General features: G+C 42.8%; 1 protein-coding gene across 13 annotated transcripts in view; it reads right to left on the bottom strand.

Annotated features, from left to right (window-relative positions):
* FNBP1 (formin binding protein 1) overlaps positions 1-23,451 on the bottom strand; it is a 96,188-nt gene that overhangs the window by 3,487 nt on the left and 69,250 nt on the right. For 2 of the 13 annotated variants that reach the window (XM_062011937.1, XM_062011950.1), the window contains 8 exons: positions 22,690-22,872; positions 14,304-14,318; positions 10,524-10,633; positions 7,706-7,838; positions 6,576-6,697; positions 5,138-5,277; positions 4,574-4,732; positions 551-1,982 (listed from right to left, as the gene is read on the bottom strand). In XM_062011937.1, the coding sequence (XP_061867921.1) occupies positions 1,948-1,982; positions 4,574-4,732; positions 5,138-5,277; positions 6,576-6,697; positions 7,706-7,838; positions 10,524-10,633; positions 14,304-14,318; positions 22,690-22,872 (897 nt within the window). In that variant the 3' untranslated portion in view covers positions 551-1,947. Of the gene's footprint in view, positions 1-550; positions 4,733-5,137; positions 5,278-6,575; positions 6,698-7,705; positions 7,839-10,523; positions 10,634-14,303; positions 14,319-22,689; positions 22,873-23,451 lie in introns of those variants that run through there. The other 11 variants (XM_062011938.1, XM_062011943.1, XM_062011944.1 and 8 more) reach the window with 11 other exon arrangements.

Raw genomic sequence — 23,451 nt, 5'->3', positions numbered from 1 at the left:
ATGAACAACACTGACAACAGCAACAGGAAGCTAAAACAAAGAACATTTCTGCAGATGAAACCAGACTGGTTATGCCTTTCCAGACAGGCTGCAAAGACTTGTCTTTTTCAAGAGAAGCCCAGAAATTAACAGGTAAGTGAAAGCAGCCTGAGCCTCTGCACTCGTCCTTTGCCACGCTCCTGTGCCCACAGACGTCTGGCCCAGAGTCAGTTTTCTCCATGGCCAAGTGAGGCTGGAATCCAGAAGTGTGATTTGGCCCAAGAGGCTGCAGTTTCCAAGGGGATACAGGATGAGTCTAAACTTCCCTCATGCTGGAGAGAGCAAGGGAACCTTCCCATCCCCTTTGTGCCCACTTCCATAAAGAAAAACCTCCAGATGACAGCACAAAGAGGCTTTCACAGAACCACAACAAAACATTTGTTTCCTGGAAGGGAATTGCAGTTGTACTTAGTGTGAGAAGCAGGTGAAAAGCAGCTCCTGGCCATTTGCTTCCCCTTAGTAAAGACAAACTGAAATGAATTGCAATTAAAAACAAAAACCCTCACAGGAATGAGAAAATATAATGTTTATTAGAGGAAGACACCATGGTACATCGAGCTATAGAGAGGTTCCTGACAGATGATGGTTCTTTAAAAGAACAAGAAGAGTAGAAATGAAACAACCACTCTGGCCAGATGGAACAATGAACAATGAACTTTAACACAAACTGAGAGTTTCTATGCAAGCCTGACCAGATGTAGGCAGCTGAGTAACCAAACCCAACGTCAGAGGGACTGAGCAGCTACCAAAGCAACAGCTAGGTTAAGCACAACAACAGCCTGTGAAACCATTTATATTTATACATACATAAAAGGATAAAAACAATTCAAGTCACTTTAGTTTTTAAGTTACGTTATGTACAATAGTTTTTATTATACTGGGAGAACTAAGGGCAAGTATTTAACAAGAGGATTTTTAAGAGCCACAGTCCAGTTTGTAATTACTGTTTCCTAAATAATTTGGCAAGCATTAAATAATCAGATATATCCTAGATTAAAACAAAGTGCATCAGCATGGTTAACTTTTACCTATTTACTTATAGAAGTCAGGGCTCTGCAGAAAGGTTACAGCAAACAGACAGCAGAGCTGCAACTCTGGGAATCACAGGGCTGACCTCACAAGGATGTGTATCTATAATGGAAGGAGGAACAGGCCCACAGTGGCAAAACACTCATCAGCACACAGCTCCAAAACTTCACAATATGTGCCTGTGACCCAACAGCCAGCCTTGCTGGGGAAGGGAACAGGGTGTGTTCACTGGGTGCAATGGGGAGTCTACAGAACGCTGGCAAGTTCTTTTGTGCATCACACCATTTCACAGCATCCCCTCAGGGAGAGGCAGCTTTGTTCCCCAGCAGGTGATGAGGTACCACATTCAGTAACACAGTAGGGTCACTCTTGAGCAAAAAGGCCAAGATTTGACAGTTGCCAGCACCAGATACCCAACGGGCACAGAAAAGCCCTGCAAGAACTCACACCCCTGCGTGCACTGAGGGGTTTTCTTCCTTTTCCCTCAGCAGTCAGAGGTTGGCAGAAGCCTCAAAACATGAGCTTACAGCCTGTAGATCCAATTCTTAAGGGTCTTTTTTAGCATCTCTAAGTTTCCTGCATGCATCACAGTGAGAATGACCTGTGCTGGCTCTCCCTTTGGTTAGGGAGGACGACACTGTCGACAACTAAATTCCCCCCGTTGGGTCAGTACTTTCATTGGCAGTGATGCACATTTAAATTTCAAGAAGTGAACTTATACATGCATCAGCTGAGTGAATGGTACCTAACAGAGTCTTTCATTGCTGGAGATAGGACATGTGCATTCATCTCTTCTAAAGAAAACCTTCTGACACAGAGCTCTTAAAACAACCGTAGCAGCAAACCGGTAGAATAAAAGGTGAACAGGCCTATGCAAACCTACTCAGAGATTTTCTGAAGTGATTTGTACTCATCTGGAAAAAAAAACAAAAGGCAAAACAAGATAGACATTACTGTTCTTTGTTATGGTAGGGTTTGCTAACAGCCTCTGACTGGAGGTACCACTGTAAGCTTTATGAACAGCCCTCGCACAGGTACTTGCAGGAGGACAGACCACAGCGCACGACTTACCTGTCCTACTCATCTCAGGGTTGGCAGCAGAGCACTGACATTACAGGCTTCAGCTGACTAGAACAGCTCAGCAGCTGCCAGGTAGCTTTCCTCAAAGCACTGAGCAGTTGCATTGCTGAGACAGAGCTGCCTCGGGCCCACGGCACTGGCACGGCTGAGCCAGGCAGGAATGCCCGAGCCAGAATAGATTCTGCTGGCTGGGAGAGTCAGTGATGGACTCAAGAGCTGGTGTGGATGCTCCCACCCCTCATGCAGCCAACCTTTACAGGTATCAGCTGCTCAAACTTCTTTCCCACAAGAGGAAAGAACTACTCAAGTTTGTAAATGCTTTAGTATTGCCAGTGGCATTCTCAGGAATGCCATAGATTCTGCTTCAAGGAATGAAGCCACTTCTACTAACCCACCAACAATCAAACAAGAAACATGCAGCTTGAAACAGAATTTGTCTTTAAACACAGTAGCACTTGCCCCAAATCTTCATCCTCCTGCTGGGACATTTTAAGGAAAGTTCTCTTTTAGCTTTTCCTTCTAACCAGAGAACTGAGGAGTAACAGAGGTAAATGCTGCAGTTCCTTTACATCACATATTCACTGATGCATTTGATTTTGCTCCTGAAGTTGAGCAAGATTAATGGAAAAACTGGAAACTCTCCATTGTTGCTACAGGAGTGGCTGCAACCATACCAGCCTTGGCTCCCAGCACAGCCTCACTTCTGGCACCACTCAGCACCATCCCATGGCTTATGTAACACCATTAACACACCAGGACCATTTTCTGGCTGGTATTGTAATGCTCCTGCAACATTCTCTCCAGAAGGGCAAATGAAAGACAAATTTTGGCCAGCTGAGTTGCAGGATTGTGTTGGGATTCCCTCACACCCCCTGGCTCTGCTCATGCAGAGGTGATTTGATGTGAGGCTCCACTGATGCGAGCCACAGTGTATGCCCCAGGCCAGTACAGCCATGCTTGTTACTTAAGACAGATTTAGATGCCACACTAGCTTAGCTGTTCCAAGCAGCCTACACTGCATTTTCCAGCAGAATAATAATGTTGCTTTCAACTATTGCCACACACAAAGCAGCTGATCTCCACAGAGCCCAGGAGTATGAGACAGCATCTCCTGTTCTGTTCTTTCTGAGTGTGAGGTAAGGAAATGTTTGATCCACATTCCTATTACAGGGGTCAATAAATGCTGACAGCAGGGATGATTTTTTTGCACTCTCATGTCTCAACTGACCCTGTGTTTGCCAACACAAATGTAGAACTACTGTATGTATGGCAAAATAAAAGACTCCAGACCTTCCTCTGCAGCAAAGACACTGCACTGTTTAATACCAAATCCAGGTCAGTGAACTGATCAAGTTAGAGTGATTGTTTACAGTCTTGCTCTGCTCCTCTCTTCCTCCTGTCCATAAAACCCCAATGACAATGGTTTGGTTTTCTTTTAAATTGGCTGAGACAGCTTGTTTCACATCAACAATAAGGTTTAAGGAAACACAACAATAATCTGAAGGAATAAATGACTGAAAAAAAGGGACTTCAAACACATCCTGGCTTGAAACAGGACTCAAATCTTTTGATCTCTCAGTGTGTTACACTACCAGGTGTGCACAGCACATATTCCGGTCAGGACTCTCCTGTAGATTCTCCTTGCTTATATAGTACATTTAATTGAGGAGTTAAAGCACCAACCTAAGAGAAGACTGGTGAGCCTAAACTCTGAATGTCTCCATTGACTGTGTGTGAGCAAAAGATCAAGCATTAGTTATGGTCCTCTGAAATAACTGTATTTCATCTGAAACAGCAAATGAAATGTATCAAGGGGAGAAGAGTGGAGGATCTTTCTTGATGTCTATGTTTTACTGGTTTACCAAGTACCACAGACTTCTGTGTCGGCAGGTTTTGGTAAGATCTCTCCTTCCCCTTCCAGACACACTAACTAAATGATGACTAGGTTTCAATCCAAAAGGTCCATAGAACACAACAGGCTCTGAAAAGCCCCCCCACAGGACAGCAGGCTACGTATTTCCTACGTAACACTCCACTGAACCAGGCTGGGACAACGAGATGATGTGTGAATGTGGCTGAGAGGCCACCTGGCTATCTGAGGAGAGAGAGTATCATCCCAAATGGCTTCAGATGTCCTGTGCCAAGTCAGGTGAGCAATGGCAGTGACAGTTGAAGCAGCACTGTCTGGGAAAGGCTCCTTTCCCCTTTAGCTTTGCAGTCTACCAACACTATCCTTCTCTGATCAATAAAAAGCAGGTTTTGCAGTACAAGAAGCCATATTAGTCCACGTACAAAATAATGCACTCTGAGGCATTGTACAGACTTTTCAAAGGCTCTATCTGCAACACAGAGCAGTTTCAGAGTTGGATTCCTCTGTGAAAGCAAATAAAGTAATAATAATAGTATTAAATATAAGTCATAGCACCTTTGGCATTTTTGTCCAAATAGACTTCAACATAGGACGTGGGGACATAGCCCTCCTCGTCTTCGTTCCTTCGGATTCGTGTCCAGCCATCACCTTTGTCTTCTTCTATTACATACAGCATTTCTCCTTCTGCTACAGAAATTGTTCCTTCATTCTGACCTGAAAGACACAGTTAACAGGGAGTTGAGGCTGCCCTGCACAACGGGAACCACAGATGCGGTGGAGGGTGCTCAGGGCACACTCGGACCACGCGCTGACGCAACCCACATTGCATCACCAGGAGCAAGAACAAGGGCTGTTCTGGAGACAACAGTGAGTACATAAAGAAACAGATGCATGTGATCCTGGGACCAAAGTTTTGAGTTTGTTTTTCTTGCAGAGACCCTGCATAAGAGGAGACAAATCACTGCCTTAGTGCCTTTCTACAAAACAGAACCATGCCAGAGTCTCACTTGCCCTTTCCTCGTCTCATTGAAGCACTGCAGGGGTTAAATCAAGGTTTCCCACTTGGCGTAGGAGCTAAAAAAACCATTAAGTGAAATGAGAGTGAAGTTTGAGTGGTACCTTCAAAAGTATAGAGTGCTTTACAGGTTCCTATGGTGGGCAGTGGTTCTTCATCATCAAACTCATCGTCAAAATCTGTTGCAGGTACTTTCATCTCAGTCTCCTGACTCTGCTCTTCTGTGTAACTGCCATCTGGGCTGCTCAAGAGAGGAAAATACACAGCAACTATAGCAACCAGTCTCAGGAGTGAAAAGAAAGGCACTTGGTCGCCAGACACTTCAGGCAAAGTGAGCAACTGTAGCGGGAGCAGCTCAGCAATTCCAGAGCGTGCTCAGAAGTGACTGTTACCACTTCAGTTGTCCCAGTGTGATGGGTGACACCAGTCATTTTTCCCATCAAAAGCTATAAAAAAATGCACCCACCTCACTCAGCTCCACAGCAGTGAGTGTAGGGGCTATTACACTTTCACCATGATTCACTGGAAGAAAGGTGCTGCCATTCAGTGAGAATTTTACCAGCTTGAGAGTTGGGCAGAGAGGAACCTCATGAGGTTCAACAAGGACAAGTGCAGAGTCCTGCAGCTGGGGAGGAACAACCCCCTGCACCAGCACAGGCTGGGGATTGACTTGCTCCAGGAGAGAGCTGGGTGTGCTGGTTTATAATAAACTGAGCATGAGCCAGCAATGTGCCCTCATGGGCAAAAAGCCAATGGCATCCTGGGGGACATCCAGAAGAGTGTGGGCAGCAGATTGAGGGAGGTTCTGCTCCCCCTCTCCTCTGCCCTGGTGAGGCCTCATCTGAGGTCCTGTGTCCAGTTCTGGGCTCCCCAGCTCCAGAGGGACAGGGAACTGATGGAAAGAGGCCAGTGCAGGGCTACCAAGACACTGAGGGGACTGGAGCATCTTCCTTATGAGGAAAGGCTGCGGGACATGGGCCTGTTCAGCCTGGAGAAGGCCAAAGGGGGACCTCATCAACACTTACAAGTACCTAAAGGGTAGATGTCAGGAGGATGGGAGAACGCTATTTTCTGTAGCATTCAGTGACAGGACAAGGGGTGATGGGCACAAGCTGCAGCAAAAAGCAGTTCCTTTTAAACATGAGGAAAAACTCCTTTGATGCTGAGTTGAGGGAGCCCTGGCCCAGGCTGCCCAGGGAGGGTGTGGAGGCTCCTTCTCGGGAGGTTTCCAAACCCTCCTGGACACGTTCCTGTGCCCCCTGAGCCAGGGGAACCTGCTTTAGCAGGGGATGGGGCTGGAGCAGCTCTGCAGGGCCCTTCCAACCCCCACCATGCTGGGATTCTTTGATCATATCCAGAAGAGTGGATCAAAGTTGGGAACTTCTATATACTAAAATCAAGCTCTTCACAGAGTTCCTGCCTTTAGTCTGGTTACGGAATGAGTTTCTGAACGCTGCAGAGCTACAGCTTCCCTGGGTAACCAGCGAAGGAAAGCGGGTGCAGTGCCAGGCTGGGCAGGGCAGCCCTGTACAGATACTGTACCTCTCCCGGTCCTGGGCACAGCTGTTGACTGCTGAAGTGTTCTGGGCCTCATAGAGGCCGCTCTGCCGCCGGGCCTGCTCGTTCCGTGGGGGCAACCTGCCCTCCACCTCAGCCAGCCAGCCCTGCAAGGGGAAAGCAGTGTCATGCTTTGCAAAGGGATATACGTTGTTTTCATTCTGCTGTGTTATATTTCACATTCAAACTAGGGTACTAAAACCAGACTGCAAACTCCTTTGAGTTGCAGTCATCAGGAGATACAGCTCCTGTGCCTGAAGTGTGTGTTAGCTCTATCAGTCTTGCCAAAAAAATTCACACTTCCCAAAAACTCAATTCTTTGGATAGCAGGTGCTGAAAACACCGTGACCCAAGAGAAGCAGTTGTCGGGAGATGCTGCTGCTCTAGTCAGGATGAAGTAAAAAGACACATGGCAGCATATAGTAGTCTCAGAACCACAGCAACTTCAGTGACTGATGAACACAAGAGGAATGCTGGGGGGAATCAAAGACCCAGTGACTTTCATCGGGGTAAGCAAGCAACGGATTGTAAAGCCAACAGCTGTAAGGAACATGTCAAATTAACAAGTCTGTATCTATTTATGTACACAGTGTAACTTAGAGTGAAGTCTCTTCTCAGCCCTATAATCCTCCTCATGTCATTATAATGGCTTCATACATTGCAAATATTCCTTATGCTCTTGAGATATTTTTCCCTTTGAGAAGCTTCCTGTTAATGGCAGGCTATTCCTTAGAACATATTTCATCTGGTGGCTTCTGTCTTGCTATTAAGACTATAAATGGTGCTTTGCATTTACGTTCCTGGGATTTTCCACAGGCATCTGTAACATGATCCTTCACATTATTTAATTAATTAAATAAGCATCTAAATCCCTCTGGGCAGTCCAGAGACCACTACAGTTTCTCTTACCCTCCACTTGGCACAGTTTGTTTTCTGTGGTAAGTCAAACAGCAGGACTGGTGGGTGACAGTCACCAGAGATGGTGCAAGTTTCAGCAATACAAACTGGTTCAAAAATGTCAACTAACACAAGTGCTCAAGCAGCACTTGCCAGACACAGTAAGGAAATACATCAATACATCTGGAAAAGCAATGAGGAAAAATCTCTTCTCATACCTCAAACTTCTGAACCTCTAATCGTAGCTTCTCGATGTTCTGTCCAAGCTCTGCCAATCTCTGGTCCACACTCGCTGCATCTCCCATCTGGGGGTTCTTGATATACACATCTTTCATTTTTGTTAAGGCATCTCTGAGAGACAGAAGAAAAATAAACCATGTAAGTGTGAGTGCAGCTGTTCTCTAAATGAGAGCAAATGAAAAGGTAATAAAACTGCCTCCTCTTTACTTTGTGGCTTAAGCCTAATCTGTTACAAAGGTAACTGAGACAGACAGGGGCTTTTGCACAGATAAGGTCTGGTATACAATCAGCCATTAAAAATGACCTTAAAATCACTTGCCAGAAGAGAATTTACACCACCAGGGATGGAAACAAGCTAGTGACCTTTACCTACAATGTGACATGACAGAGACATTGTACACAAGTCAGACTCTTCAAGCTCCTACATCAAAAGGAGCTCCTCTCTCTGCAGGCAGCTGAAGGTTCTTCAAGCCAGTGAGGCTGTCAGGAGCCTCAGCAGTGGCTCGTGAGGCTCCACAGGAGATGTACTGTCTCATACAAGCACACAGCACATTTAGACTGAATAATTCAAGCTCCACATGTCCCACTTGAACTGCAGCAGAAAAACAACTGAGTTCTTGGACATTGGCCTTTCACAAGGCAAAAGGAAGAACTTGCTGCGGACTTCAAGCCCGGCACATTCTTTTAGATTAAAAGAAAGATTAATTAAAAAAAGTATCTCACAACCATTGCAACAGATGACAGCTTCAAATTCTAGATGAATATCATCCCAGTTTTTGGGGCACAAACACTTGCATCATTATAATCCATCACGGGCTAAAATCCAGCTGAGAAACTGGAACAAAGAGCTGGCCATGGCTGTATTAACAAAAAGAAATGGAGTGCTAACCAGAAATTCTCACCCTGCCTGTTGCAGTTTGCCTTTTGCAACGGGAATCATTTGTAAGATATTTATTTAACAGAGCTTGAAACAAAGTTAAATCCAGCTGGTTTGCATTTGTCACAGCACAGACAGACCCCAGGTCACGTAACAGGAGAGAGGGCTGTGTTAAGTTATACAGCATTTTTACTGGACTCTTTCTAGGGGCTGTGTTTTGTATCAACCCAGATGCCAAAGGCCTGGGGCCTCTGAGATGTGAATTTTAAGGCCTGATATGATGAATGTGGTACTGTAAGGCCAAGATTAAGGTGGTACAGCCTCTGTGAGTCCCTGACAGCAGTGTGCTGCCTTTGACCTGACCCAAGTTGGGGCTGAACTTAGGGAAAGAAAAAAAGTACCCTGCATGATGATGAACATTTCAGAGCTTAAAGAAGGGTGGACTTAAGAGCCAATTTCCTGTATTACTGGCACAGCTATTCAGCTTTTCTCTAGGCACTAGCTGTGGGGAGAAAGGTTAATCTGAGTCCCACGACTCAAGTTAGCACGCTTTATGTTTTAGAGTTTCCCACCAAACTCTTGACAATTGCAATCCTGTGCCTGCCTTTGCTTTGTGTGTACAGAAAATGGGGAAAAGTGTGGGTGGCAAGGAAGTGGGACTGCTCTGTGGTTGAAGCCCTGAGGGACAATATTGCAAACATATGAGTCACAATTATTACTATTTTTTAAACTCTCATTTAACTGCTGGTGCTACTTCCTCAATCACATTCTATCTTTATTTAAAACCATTTCAGTCTGCTCTGATCTCCTATCAGATTTTAATGTTGGGTTACTTCAGGATCAATAGAGAGCAGAAAGGAAAATCTGTACAGAGACAAATGTAAGTTCCCACAGAGGGAAAGACCAAAGCAATGAGAAATCACATAGCTACACAGAGTTTTCCCTTTCTTATTCATGATATAAAACATCAGGAAGTTTGGGTTACTAGACAAATACATTGTCCAAAGGAAGCCAGAAGAAAATGTAGGTCAATCTGTACAAATGAAAAGCAGTATTTGGGGATAAACTAGTACAGGAGAATCTAAGGTTTTAAATGATTTGGGGAAGAAAAGTTCTGTCTCTTGTAAGCATAATGTGCTGGATCTTTTGTATTAAAAAGATTGTATTAAAGCCACAGAACGTGAACAAACACAAAGCAACAAACACAGGCTGCCAGAATCAATAAAAAGCATGTAACTAAAATAGCCTTATTCTGAACCAGAATGATGAATGCAGCCTTGTAGGAAAAGCATCCACAAAGGCACAGGAGCCATTATATTTCAGTTTGCAGGAAACGTAAGCTACAGATCAGAGTCTTAAGATACACACCAATCAATCAGCACTGTTGAGAATGCTGTCATACTCATAATAGCTTGGGATCTACCCATGTCCATCACACAGTAACAGGTGCTCTGCTTGGTGCCAAGAAGTCTGTGATTGAACCTTTATTCACATCCTGTTCTTTCCTAAAAACATACCCTCAGGAACAGCTCAAGAAATAAACTTTGTGTCTCTAATAGTAACCTTTGTCCACTGATCTCCTGTGAAAGCCAAGAAAGCAGCTCCAGAAAGGAGAAACTATCATTGCTCTCCTTACAACAAGACCATCTCTTCCTGCAGTTCCAAAGGCAGCAGATGCATTAGATAGAGGTGGGAGAATGGAATAAAGGGAAAGACAGCTTTTGCCCCAACTCTGAGCTACATCAGCCCAAATTAAAGAACTGCTTTCAGAGTGTGAGTTGTGGAGAGCCTTGGATCTCTCGGGGAACAGTACAGCAAACAACTAGAACCTTGTTCTTATTTGCTCTTTCTTACATTTTAAAGATTTCTGTTCTATATTGGACTATTTATTCTATTTTTTATTGAGAGGTTTAACATACCTTTGATCCATCTCCTTCTGGATATCTTTGTTCAGTTCATCGACCTTTTGCTGAAGCTTCTTTCTTCTTTGCTCGGGTGGGAGATTGCTGAAGTCTTCTGGCCCTGCTCCCTGCATGGAATAGAATTGAGGGGGGAGAAAAGAAATTGGGAAAGCATAATAATCAGAGCCTGAAAAAAATCCTTCAGGACTGCAGTTTGAAAACAGCTCACAAAAATCTGTGCAAAAATCACAATGGTCTGAAGCATTGCTACCATTTATAGTGAGAGTTATCAGTCCTGGAATGGTTAGGAATCCCAGAACCACATCCCACTTCACACCAAACAGCTAACGAGAGATCACCAACTAAAGAATGTCACAGTTCAACAGCAGAGCTGAGAAACTGCTTTTACTCATAGTTAGATCTTATTTAACAGAGTTCCATCCTCATGGAAAGCTGTTCTTTCCTGCCTTCCTCTACCCTGCTACAGTGTTTCCCTAAAATCACTTGCTAGCTTTTACTCCTGTGTCTCAGTGGCACTTCTCATGCACACTACCAACTGCTGGCTTGCTCTGCATAGTCTGAGTGTTGGTCCAATGCAGTAAATTTGTGTCAGGGCTCTCCTGATCACACTAAAGTAATAAAAGTGCTTCCCCTGGGATTCTGCAATTTAAAAACATGCTGCATGCTTTCCAGGATCCACATTCTGTGCCCAAGTCTCTCAGTCTTTCCTCCCTCATTTGTACTAGCATAAAAACCAGGAGTTATATCAAAGCCATATATCAATCAATTTGAAATCACAACCAAAGAAAACAATTGAAGACCACAGTTGTTACCTTTGTATGATTCTGCTTGAAAGACCCTTTTCTGCCTTCAAAGTGCTATGCCTCTTCTTGATTGCCTCAATATGACACAGCAGATAGATGACACTTAAAATACATCCAGACTATTTTCTTCCCAAGTACCACTTATTTTTGTCTTTCAAGAAAGCAGGGGGACAGTTTGGGTGGGCTAAACTGAACACATATCAACACTAATTAGTTGCACCATAAAGGAATGAGGTTCCTGTACATGGCCTTGAATTTGTACAGGTTTCTCTTGCTCTGGTTTCTGCTCATTCTGCATCCCATTTCTAAAGGGGAATACTGAGAAGGGTAAAAACACAAAGCTGAGTAACCAAACTCAGTGGCCCATCAGCTTACTGAAAGCTTATGAGACAGGCTGTAACAGTAGTCCTATTAAAATGTCACATCTCTGTCTCTCAAGGGGTGTGTTTTAGTGGACACTGCCACAAAGGGTCTAACGGGCAGCATTCAAAGGCTGCACTGGATGTGCTCTGAGACAGCCTGCTCCTCCTCCTGCAATTGCAGCAGAACAAGCCATCCGGAAAGAAAGTGTGTGGATGCTGGAGAGGCAGAGGACAGCTACTGACAGGTCATCTCCTCTGGCCTAGCCATTCAAAAAACCAGGACAGGCAAACCTAATGTAATTGCTGCCATATTGATCTTCAGCAAAAGACAGCTATGTGTCTAGTGAAGCTTTGATCACCTGTGTAACAATACACTTAAAATTCCACTCTTGAGACAGTGAGAAAGTAATTTTCAGACAAATGAAGGAAACAACTACAGTTATTCTGTAACTTCAAGCACATGAAGTCCTAGCAATGCTTACATTATTTGTTGTGCATGGTATAGGACAGATCTATTTTAATTCACCTTTTATGATCATATTTTGCTTGACAGTAACTCCCACATTACACTAGACATGGGAGTGACTCAAAATATTTTGCAGATAATCTACACACTAAACCCATCCATATCTCTAAGCATCTGGAGGGAGCTTTGTAAATAAACCTGCAGTTACAAGGGATGTGCTTGAAAACATCCCTAGCTACACTTTAGGACAATGCAATAGATGTAGTCAAACAAATTTGGCAAAACATCTTCTTTTTGATTCTTCACCTTTGATCCCAGGCTGGATTAAATTCAGTGTCTTTGCTCACAGTGCTTCAGACCAAGGCATTTGTGTTGCATACAAGTGCATGCCTGAAACTAGGAGGTGATCTCGCTCAGACTTTATTCCATGCTCGATCATTTCCCATCAATTACAAAAGCTACAGTTTCTGCTCCAAAAGGAAGAGTCAAGGAGTAATTTTTGTACATGCTGGGCAGATTTCATGCTGTAAAGCAAAAACACACCTGGGCTATCTCTCAAGTAGTGATCATTGCCTGCATTTTTAGAAGTGTTTCAACAGAGGTGGGATGGGGGGAAATCTGTGCTATTTCTCATGTGCTATCATAGGATCAGCAGAGCCAGTGCTCACTAGATTTCCTTGCACAAGGAGACTGAGATCTAGGATGCAAATTGTCCCAGGATGAAGGACTGTGGAAAAGAAACAGGCCACGTTAGGACCAGCTTCTGGGATGAAGCTACATATAAGCTGATTTCCTCCTCCTGAGCTGTACATGGGTCTCAGCCCTCTCTGCACACATTTCCAATTAGTGTAATTTTTGGTGAAAGGCCAGGGCAGCTATTAATTTTGGGAGGATTTATTCCTATGTTGGAAGGCTTAGCTCAGCTACACAACACACTAGCACTGAGACCAGGAAAACAACAAAAGAACAAGGTTTACAAGTAAGCTGGACACTTCCATCATTCCTCAGGCCTACCCCAGGTCCTCACTGAGAGGCAACATTGCTAATGGAGACCAAGTGAGTCACTGTGTTGACAGAGCAGCAGCAGAACCTGAAACCTCAGGGAGAACTACTTCATGTAGTTTTCATGCCCTAGGAATAAGCTGCTATGAACAGAGCAGGCCCACAATGACAAATCCAACAGCAATATATTCACAAGGTTTGAAAGAGAGGTGAAGATGTAAGAAAACTTTCAAGCTAATGCAGTTAAGGTGCTACTGCAGATCCTCTGAAGCTCTCTGAAACTGCAACATGACATCTGTGGCTCTTGCACGCTGGCATGAAGTGAGTGAGCAAACCAGTTGCATTCTCCTTGTGACTGGACTCTCGAAGGGCAAAGGGATGTAGATCAGTTGTCAGGAACATGCCACAGTGTGGAGTATCTCAAGCAATACAGTACCTTGTGTGTGAAGCTCAGCACATAATTTGCTTTCCCAAATATGCTCACCCCTTCCCTTTCCAACCCAGTAACATCTTACCGTAGTTCCCAGTTGCATCCAAGATAGAATTTAGGATTCATATATAGGTATAGCTCTCCATTTGTCAATTCAAATCAGATTGAGTTAACCTTGTTGGTTAAGGTTTACAGAACTTCAATTAATATCATTATTAGTTACTCTGAAGGACTACATAGGGCTGTAAAATGTAGGTGATAGTGATGCAGATTTCCAGTAACATCTGGGCATGGAAAGCAAACTTTGCAGCTGTGTTACACCAAAAGACATGCATTTCTCTTTGGAAAAGGTCCAGCAAGCCCAGAGACTTTTTTTTTCCTCCTTTAAACATTTTAGTGTGTACTTATATTGTAGCAGAATTACTCAATACTGTTTTTTCTACATTTTCATAGCCCTAGATTATAAAAGTGAAAACTAAACTATATATTAGAGTTAATTTTTTAGCAGCTTATTAGAAAGACTGAATTCTGATCACCTCTATTAGACTCCAGACCTGTGTATTCAGAGTTATCTGATAAATATCAAAAAAAAGTAAAGAAGAAACAAATTTAACAGTTAATTTCAGTGTCATGTCATATGTGGCACAGTGCACATTAAAACACACAGAGAATTGTGATTAAAACACAGGACAGGCATGCTGTAAATGTGCTTACCAGCTTGAGAGAAAGCTTCATGTAAAAATTGGAGAGATACAGGGTGGGGGGAGAAAGAGAAAAAAAAACAACAGTGCATCAGTAGAAAAGGAACTTTTTCAGACTGACGTTACAATAACATGACACATAATCCCTTTGCTGTTGGAAGGCAAAATGGGTAACACTAAGAGATCTGTGCAAAAGTTCACAAGATGGGCCAGTGCTCTCAGTCAGCTGCTGTTTCCTCACCAGAAACAGAAACGAAGAAGTGTTGTACCTCTACACATTGGGCTTAGCACTGCAGGTGAGAACCCGGCCTGGATTGCCTTATGGATAGTGGCTACAACAACAGTGACTCTCCCTGTTACAGTAACAACTCTGAAGTGGGGGAGAAAAGTGCCAGAACTTGCAATGTATTACATTTTAGATCAAAAATGTGCTGAAAGGCAGTTGTGAGCATCAGCCACTTTAAGCAAGGGCTTAAGAGAAGACCAGGGGACGTCACACCAAACCAAAACTTAGTGAAGAGGTAAGGCATGGCACTTGGCCTCCAGCAGTAAAGAGCACTTTGGGCTCTCCAGTGATTTCCTAGCTCTCAGGCCTACATCCAAAGGCCAACATCTCTGAAATACCCCTGTTGATTGGATACAGTGCTGTCTGGGCAGTCATATAAAGTCCTTTCATGTTCCTGAACAATCCATAAACAAGCAGTCTCAAGCATATTTTGGCTGTACAGTCAGAGAAGGTCAGGATCAAGGAGGAGGCAAAAGAAAAAACTCTTTTCTACACCAAATTGATTCTACAACAGCATGGTAGGACATTATTCAAGCTCCTTATGCAAGATACATGATCTAATTCTTCAAAGGTTACCACATTTCCTGCTGCAGAGCCAAAACGTTATCTTCAGTTACTCTGGGAAAGTTAAGACTGAATAGCAGTGTATGCTTCCAGAGCTGACACATGGCATGGTTTGTCTCTGCCCTGCACATCAAGCTCTCAACAGCACTGGAGGGCCTCAGGAATTGAGTCTTTCAGTGTTACAAGACATGAGAGCTGCAATTCCAGGGTTTTCCAAGAGATAGGGAGACTTAGCAGTGTTACAGTGCTTTTCTGTTCTGTACCCAGGAGCATGAGTTAGCTGTTGTTCATGATATAAACACAGATTTTTAAGGAAGAATCAAAAGTACACTCAGCCTCCTCCAGCCATCTGCACTGTGCCTGTCCTACAGGCTGATGACACTTGTGAAATGCTCAAACCACACAACAAACTTGTAAGTGCATAAACACGCATCCTTGGTGTTAAAGACAGCTGAAAGGTGGAAAACTCCTCTCACTCCAGGCCATGATCTGTACTGAGAGACTTCAGAACTTCTTTCCATTTAAAAGTTCCGTGTTATTCTACTACCAACAGCTCCCAGGTATGCTGCTCTCAGACCCTCATTTTTAGCAGAGTTCTTGAGGATTGGATTTAAAATATCTGTGATGTTTTCCGACAGCATGATGTAAGAAATACACATTTTCCAAAAATAACAGACCACCATTAGTTACCAGAGTTTGTACAGTGTTCAATATGCTCAGTTGTTCAATATGAGGCTCAATGTGGCCTTGAAATAAATAGTGAGAGATTCTATTCGAACTGATGAATTCAGTGCCAAGGCAGCAGTTAAAACTTCCTTCTGAAGTTCAGCCCATTAGGAAGTAAACACATGATAATCATCACAGTGCAACAAGAAATTCACTCTCCCAGCTAAGAGGTCATTAAAAAAAAAGCAAACCAACCCAACCCATTGGAGAGAATAATCATCTAGGAAGGAGAAAGAATGATGTCAATTCTCTTGCTGAAGAAATTCAGCGGAGGTAGCTTTTGTTTGCATAATTGCTTCAGCACTCCTGTGAACTTTCGCATAGATGGGATCAGCACAAACTGAGATCCTTGTACATATATACAGACAAGACTCATGGTGCAGAATAAATATTTACCTATGAAGCACTCTAGAAAAGGCACAGATGTATGCTACATGCGCTAGTTTCTAAACACTACTCACTCTAAAGGCACTATGCTACTGCAAAGAATCATCTGCATCAAGACTATCCTTTTGCTGTTAGGTTCAGCAAATTTGAAAGGGATTAAGACATTGTATGCCCAATTCTTATGCTGTTAAACATGTCAAAAATAGAGAACTTATTAATAGCATTTCCAAATAGTTCATCAGAGATTGTTATAACCAGTACAAGTAACAAAGCAGTGACCACGAAATGCTGAAATAAGTCAGGTTCAGTTTTCCATTGGTGAAATGTGTTGGCAATTTTACGTGACAGCAATTCAGTTTCTAGACACAAATATAAGCAGACTGAAGTCTACATTAAAACTAAGTAACTACTTTTGTCCATTCTGTTGGGTTTTCACAGCTAGAAACTTGCTCACAATTCCTGGGAAAATAGGGTCATTTCTTCCCCCCAAAGTTTCTTCAAAATGAGCAAATCTGTTTCAAGCTGTCAATTTGAACACATCTAGCTTAGTCTTGCAGGGAAAAAAAATGAAGAGCCTAAGAGCCACAAGCTTCAATAACACATGAGAGAGCATGAAAGCCAGCAAGTCCATGTGTTATTGGACAGTCACGGACACTAACCTCACTTACAGAAAACAAGGTTGAAATAAATCACTGGACTTTCACACAACCGAGAGGCAAAGTGGTCCTGTAACAATCACTTTATCTGAGCATTAGATTTTGAGGTCATATATTGATTCCATGAACTATCACTGTTACAGACAGTTCAGGGAAGCTTCAGAAAGCTCCATGGAGTGCTCCATGACCAAGGCACAGAACGTGTGACCACACTGCTGCAAATCAGGGCTTGGCTTATGATGCTCAAGACTGCGTTCATAAAACAATTTAGAATAAATGCACGGAACCTGTTTGTGGGACTTCACTCTGAATTTCACAGGTCCAGCTACTTTAATTGTGGCAATTTCAGCATTTCCAGAACTAGCAGACATACCTCTCCTGCATGGAACATGGTAAAGCTGCAACTTGCCTCACAGCAAATTTCCCTGTTGTCTTTTTCCAAAGCACATTTCCACAGCACACTCTAAGGACGTTGTAAGTGGGGTTAGCGACTGTGCAGCGACCGTATGGGCTGAGCACACCATACACGGACTTACAACATATTCCCTAGCCTCAACGGCACACGTGGGTGTCCCTAAAGTCCTCTTCATGAGTTCTTTGTGAGTATACAAAGACTGTGTCTGCTGGTGAGTCAGCAAGAGAAAACACATCCGTTACAGTGGAGACGAGCACGGCACCTCTGTGTTTACTGCTTCTACAGCAAAAGACAGCTTGGCATTTAACTGGCCTTTAAGTTCAAAATGGGAGTTTCCTAGAAACTCAGTGATTTATATTAAGAGTTTAGCATTCAGAAAACATTGCACTTTAAATGATAGCTTAAACATATAAGGTCAGAAAATATCTCTTTGTCTGTGCTAGAATAAACTGTCTTCAATGACCCCACCCACCCAAAAATCCTGGTCTTGGCACAGATTCATACACTTACTTTAGAACAACAAGTATTCCCAGGGGCAGGGAGCGGAGCAGGTACAAAAGGGGATGGTTTGTTTTGCTTGCTGTTTCTGCATGCTCACAGAACAACAAAGTACTGAATCACCCAGGCAGACCAACAGCTAAGTGTCAGGGGAGAAGACTGCACAGTATGTCACAGAGGCAAGACGAGGTGGTAAGGGAAAACATTAACTGGTGCAATGGAAATCAAATCACATTATAATGAAGTCAACAGTTTCCACTAAAAAAGAAACCACAAAAATCCCTCTGTGTGCCTTACGGAACAAGACAGAGGGTGGAACTTGGGTAATGATAGTAATATCTGTGTGTCCCAGCTCCCAGCCTCTGCAAGGAAAGGGCAAGGCCATGTAATGGCACACAGAGTAATTCAAAGGTGTAAGTTCTTCTGAACTAACAAAATCCAGGAGTAGAAGAGCTCTTTAAATAAAGGTGCTGATGTTACTGCTGCTATAGCAATAAAATATAAGAACACAAAATTAATATCAACTAGCAGAATACTGAGTTTCCTTTGTCCTCAAAACGGAATTAGAAAAAGCAGAGCAAGCATAAATGAAATTATGACTTATGTAAGTGGTTCCTCATTCTTTGTACTCTTCTGGCCTTAACTTCCCTAAAGAGACAGAGTTGATTTCAAGAGTTATATATCTTGTATACTGCCTTTTAAAAGAGTTACTAGAAAAAGAACTCAAAAACTGTGTAAAAGAGACTTTTCCCCCTTTTTTTCCCTTCTTAGCCTTGATCTGTGCTAAGTGCTGGAACAGTTTTACAGTTTTCCCTGTAATGGACATTTCTGCTGTTGGAGTTAGAAGAAAGAAACTTTGAGAAAATACAAAAATGTGATTAGAAAACCATAGACACTGACAGGACTCAGCACCTAACTTCTTAAAACACGTATCTATTTTTTCAAACAGACTAGGATTTCATCTTGGCAGTGACCACTGATGCTGGCATTGGCACCTCTGCACAACTCTTGCATCTGTTGGAGATTGTTCAGGCATCTGTTTCCTTCCACAAAAACGAGATGTGCTGGATTTTTGGTTTGAAAGCAAAATTCAAACCACACTGAGCACAGGACAGATCATTACTAATTATCTAATTCGTTTGAACGGTCACCACTGATTTTTCCACTTTAGTTTTGTAACTTCCAAATACAACAGAAGATGCTAAACCAAAACTTTATAAGGAAATGATAAAAACGTGCTGCCTCACCAGACACATTCTGAGATCAAAGATTTCATGAGGAATTGCATGGGAATCCACTCACTCATGTTTCAAGGATCAGTTACAATGTGCACTTCTGCTGCTGCTATTGTATTTCTTCTGTAAGGTCTTAGTATCTACTGGACTTGTTTACATTTAGTAGTTCCTTTTCATGCACTTCTTCCTTCAGCCAGTGCAAAAAAAGGAGTATGACCCAGTTTCTCCCAAAATAAACAAATTGTTACCCTGGCTTTTGTAAGAGTTTAAACAGCTTAGTTTATCAACAAAGCCAGGAAGAACCTGCTTGACAATTGGGTTGAACACTCTCAAATAATACTTAAAACCCCTTGTGGTCACCTTTACTGCAAGGTGTCTGGCTGGAGTGGAATTCTACCTCTGTACAAAACCAGCAGCGTGGAAACAATATTTGGAGCAAATGAAATTATTCAATGCCCAAAGTCAAATGGCCGTTAGATTGTGCTGTCCTGCTGGCTCCCTGCATGACTCTTCCAAAGTTGTTTCACTGCTGTACTTCTGTACAGATCCAATGTTCTGTGTGAAGAGTTTCCCTCTACATCCTCCTAATGCCTTTGGTAACATTGCAATCCAGTAGTTGTAACAGTACTGCTCATGCTCCTGAGTAAAAATCAGATGCTTTTGGATCTGACGGGGGGATGGAAAAGAACTGAGAAAAGGACATCTTGTAAAACTTAATAGGGTAAAAGCAGAATTAACAGCATTACCTGGTTGTACTGAATATAAAGGGGATCACAGAATGGTAGGGTTGGAAGGGACAACAAATGTCAGCTGGAACAAATGCCAACCACTCATTTTTCATCTGATGAATTAACAAGATTTGGGTGGTTGTTGATTTTTTTTTTGCCTGTCTAGAATGATTTTCTTCCTGAAGGTCATATTGCACTTTCATGATCTTTTAGTCTGACTATTTGTGTAATACAAATCACCCAAGGGCCTATGAAATGTGAACTTGGACTAGTTTTCAAATCAGATGTAGCAGGCTGCCAGAACTTTGCAGCCTTCTCCTACTCGTATTTCTAGATGAACCAAGTGGTCTGAATTTGTCCCTCTGGAAAATAGAGACCATGATCTGAACACTGGCTCCAGCTCTGTTGGGATGAGTCAAGCAGGAAAAGTATTTACATAGAAACATCCTAGTAGCTAACAAGGGAAGGAAATGAAATAGAACACAGCAAAAGGTTTAAATGGAGATTTAGCAATAGCTTTTCCTTGCACTTTTTTAATGAACATGTCAGCAGAAACTTAAAGGGTTTCAAAGAAGGCTATAGGAAATTGTTCTCATTACTTCACCTTTCACACAAACCACTTAACACCAATACAGGAGGCAGGATTTGTAGGACTTGCTTGGACTTCCCAGATGTAATCTGGCACATCACATGCTCCAGATCTGCTGCTGCAGAAGCAGAAATGAAAGGCTGTCTCATCCCCATAAAAGCCATTGAGGAAAGATGCTCTGAGCCAAACTGCAACTGATGGCAGGAGGTACATTTACAGAACCTGCCTTCAGACAACTTGGAAACTTTTTGCTTCCCCAATGAAAAGCACCAGAAATGTGATTTTTTGGGGGGGGATTCTGAATGTCCCATGAAATGGCAATTCCCTAGCAAAGAGCTGAAAACCAAGCTGTATAAAGCACCATTTTAAACAAAATGTGCTGTCTGTAACCAGATGTGATAAAATATTGTTTTCAGCACTGTTTTTAATTCTCTGTAACCACTGAAGTTCCCCACTGAAATCATCTCCACTTTTATACAACTCCAGCCCTCAGCCCTAAATGTCAGTACAGTCCCTGGAGCAGAATTTGGGCTTTTTAGAGTAGTCACTTCTTTGCTGTTACAGTCTTGAAAGAAAATGTTTTAAAATACTGAACACTTGTGTCTCCTTCCTGTAATTTTTATAGAAGGAAATAATCCTAAGGACCTTAACCCAGGAGCCAAAGCCAAGCTATAGTAGCAATTTTTCAGCGTGACTGACATATGTGAGCTTCTGGGAAGACAAAAGTCTTCTTTTTGTTTGAAACCCAGAACATTTTATCTCAGGAACCTGTCATTTTACCTACTGCCTATGAAGACCACTAATGAGAGCATTTAATTCCACACAAACACTTCAATATCAGCTTGCCAATACAGCCACAGTTGCTGTCAGTGACCAGAACAGAGCAGCTGAGCTGGGAAGACTCAGGCCATGTTTCCTACTTTATCAGCAGCAAAGGAGACAGGGACACTCAACTGAGAAGAGTGGTGATGTGTCACAACATGATTATCCAGTTCGATCTAGGTCCAGGTGAATCCTAAAGCCAGCCATGGAGGCCTCTGGCTTCTTTGAACCGTACAAGACATAAATCAACATCCAACAGACTGTTCTTGAGCTGTTGGCAGAGGAAAACCTCAACACCAGTCCCTCAGAACCTCTCATCTGTGTTGTCTCAGTTAATTCTTGCAAACTATGGCAGCTGTTACAAATAGGTTTTTTCCAATTTGGTTATTTTCACAAAGGTATTTCATCAACACTGGAAGTGTAAAAAAACCTCAACTGTGAGGGGAAAAAAAGCACACTTAAAAGGAATTAGAAAAAGGTCCAAGAGCATGATGAGATTCTAATGTTTCTATGGACACTTCAAAAACTGTTTAACCAACATTGTGTGCTCAAGGAGGCTCAAAGGCGGATGTGATACACTTCTTGGGAAGCAGTATTCTTCAGGTCTCTACGGGAATCAAGTAAAACCTTCCTATCTTATTGCTACAGGATGTGGTTAAGGTGCTTTACAAGCATCAATCCCAATTATTTAGAGCCAACTGTCATCGAGGTAGCTGCAGGGAACATTAAATTTGCTCCCCGTCCCCTCCAGTCTTCACCCACAGGGCAGCCATGGCTTAAAGCACACATGTACAATATAAACAGCTTTATTTCCCGTTAGAAACAGTTCATCTTTCACATCTCACCTGTTATCTTAAGACTCAGACTCACCAACCCTGCAGCACTTGAGGCACAAGCTGAGGCCAAGTCTCTGGAACTTAAGTTACATACAGCAGCATATTTGGTCACCAAAGACAGGGAAGTCCTCTTCCCACCACTACAGCAAGAGGTGTTAGATGATTTCAGGGAAACATCTGATCTTGCACTAACTGAAATCAGACCAATTATTTTCTAGAGTCCCTAATTTACTTTCCTCCTTCAGGAGGAAAGTAACACCAGGATCGGAGTAAACCACTGGATGATGCTCCTCCAAACCTACTCCACCACAGACAGGGCTATTCAGTTAATGACTTAGACTTCTCCATGAGTATTACTAAGTGTTCAGCTCTTCCTTCCCTACTTTGGACAGTCTCTCCTCCCTAAACAACCCAAATGGGTCATTTCCATCAGCAGCTGTACTTTTTGTGGTTTCATTGTGGGATTTTTGACTACAAATGGCTTTAGAGGTTGGGATTCCTTGGATTTGTCTGCATGTTATGACAAAACACAATGGATTCCTTCACAAAACAAAACAAGGTTTTTACGTAACAGAACGTGCAATAAAAGCGCAAGAAAGGAAGAAAAGAAAAAGAAAGAAGAGAGAGAGAGAGAGAGGTATCCAGAGGAGAACTTACCCCACGCTTTAGGCTCCTGAAGCAGTGGATTTTGGGTTTGGAGGTCATGAACTCGTTGAAGCGATGGGAGAGGGGTTCCTTTTGCTGCTTGGGAGACTGGGGGCCGTTGGGAACAGCAGAGGGTGAGGCAGAGGCAGGGGGAGGAGGAGGGGGCTGATGGGGGGATGTTAAAAGGGACATAAGCTACGTATAAGAGATGGAGAAGTGACAGAATAAAAACCAAAATAAAAAGATAAAACACAAAACGAAAATAAGCATCAAAACCAATATCTGAAATCCAGAGAAAAAACCAATTAAATAATTAAATATTAAAGGCCATGGTTCAAAAGAGGGGGGAAAGCAGAACTTTACAGTCGTGTTAAACGAAGAATGTGAGAGATGGAAGTTTTAGTAAGTGAAGCAACAGAAGAGCAACACAAAAGTATTCTGACAGGAAGCTCATGCAGACTCTTCCATGCAGTACTATCCCCATAAATTGCCCTGTTCTGGCTCTGTGGACAGCTCAGAATAATGCATATGGATAGAGCTTTCAAATACCTGAATTTAAATGGATCAGATAAGGAAGGTACCTTAGTGCCCAGTAGAGTTTCTATTATCTGGAAAACAACAAACCACATTCCTTCCTGCTTTCAAATCATACCTCAGTAATGAGCACACTTCACTTTCACAAATTATTCTATGAATTTGCTCAGGAGTTAGCCCTGGGTTCTGTTTCTGGCTACACTGATGTAAGCACCAGACAGCCAAGCTGTCTCTTACACC

This window comes from Colius striatus, chromosome 19, assembly GCF_028858725.1.
Source record: "Colius striatus isolate bColStr4 chromosome 19, bColStr4.1.hap1, whole genome shotgun sequence".
NCBI classification, from domain to species: Eukaryota; Metazoa; Chordata; class Aves; order Coliiformes; family Coliidae; genus Colius; species Colius striatus.
The sequence above is the reverse complement of the archived record's forward strand: the minus strand, read 5'-3'. Positions and strand labels throughout refer to the sequence as shown.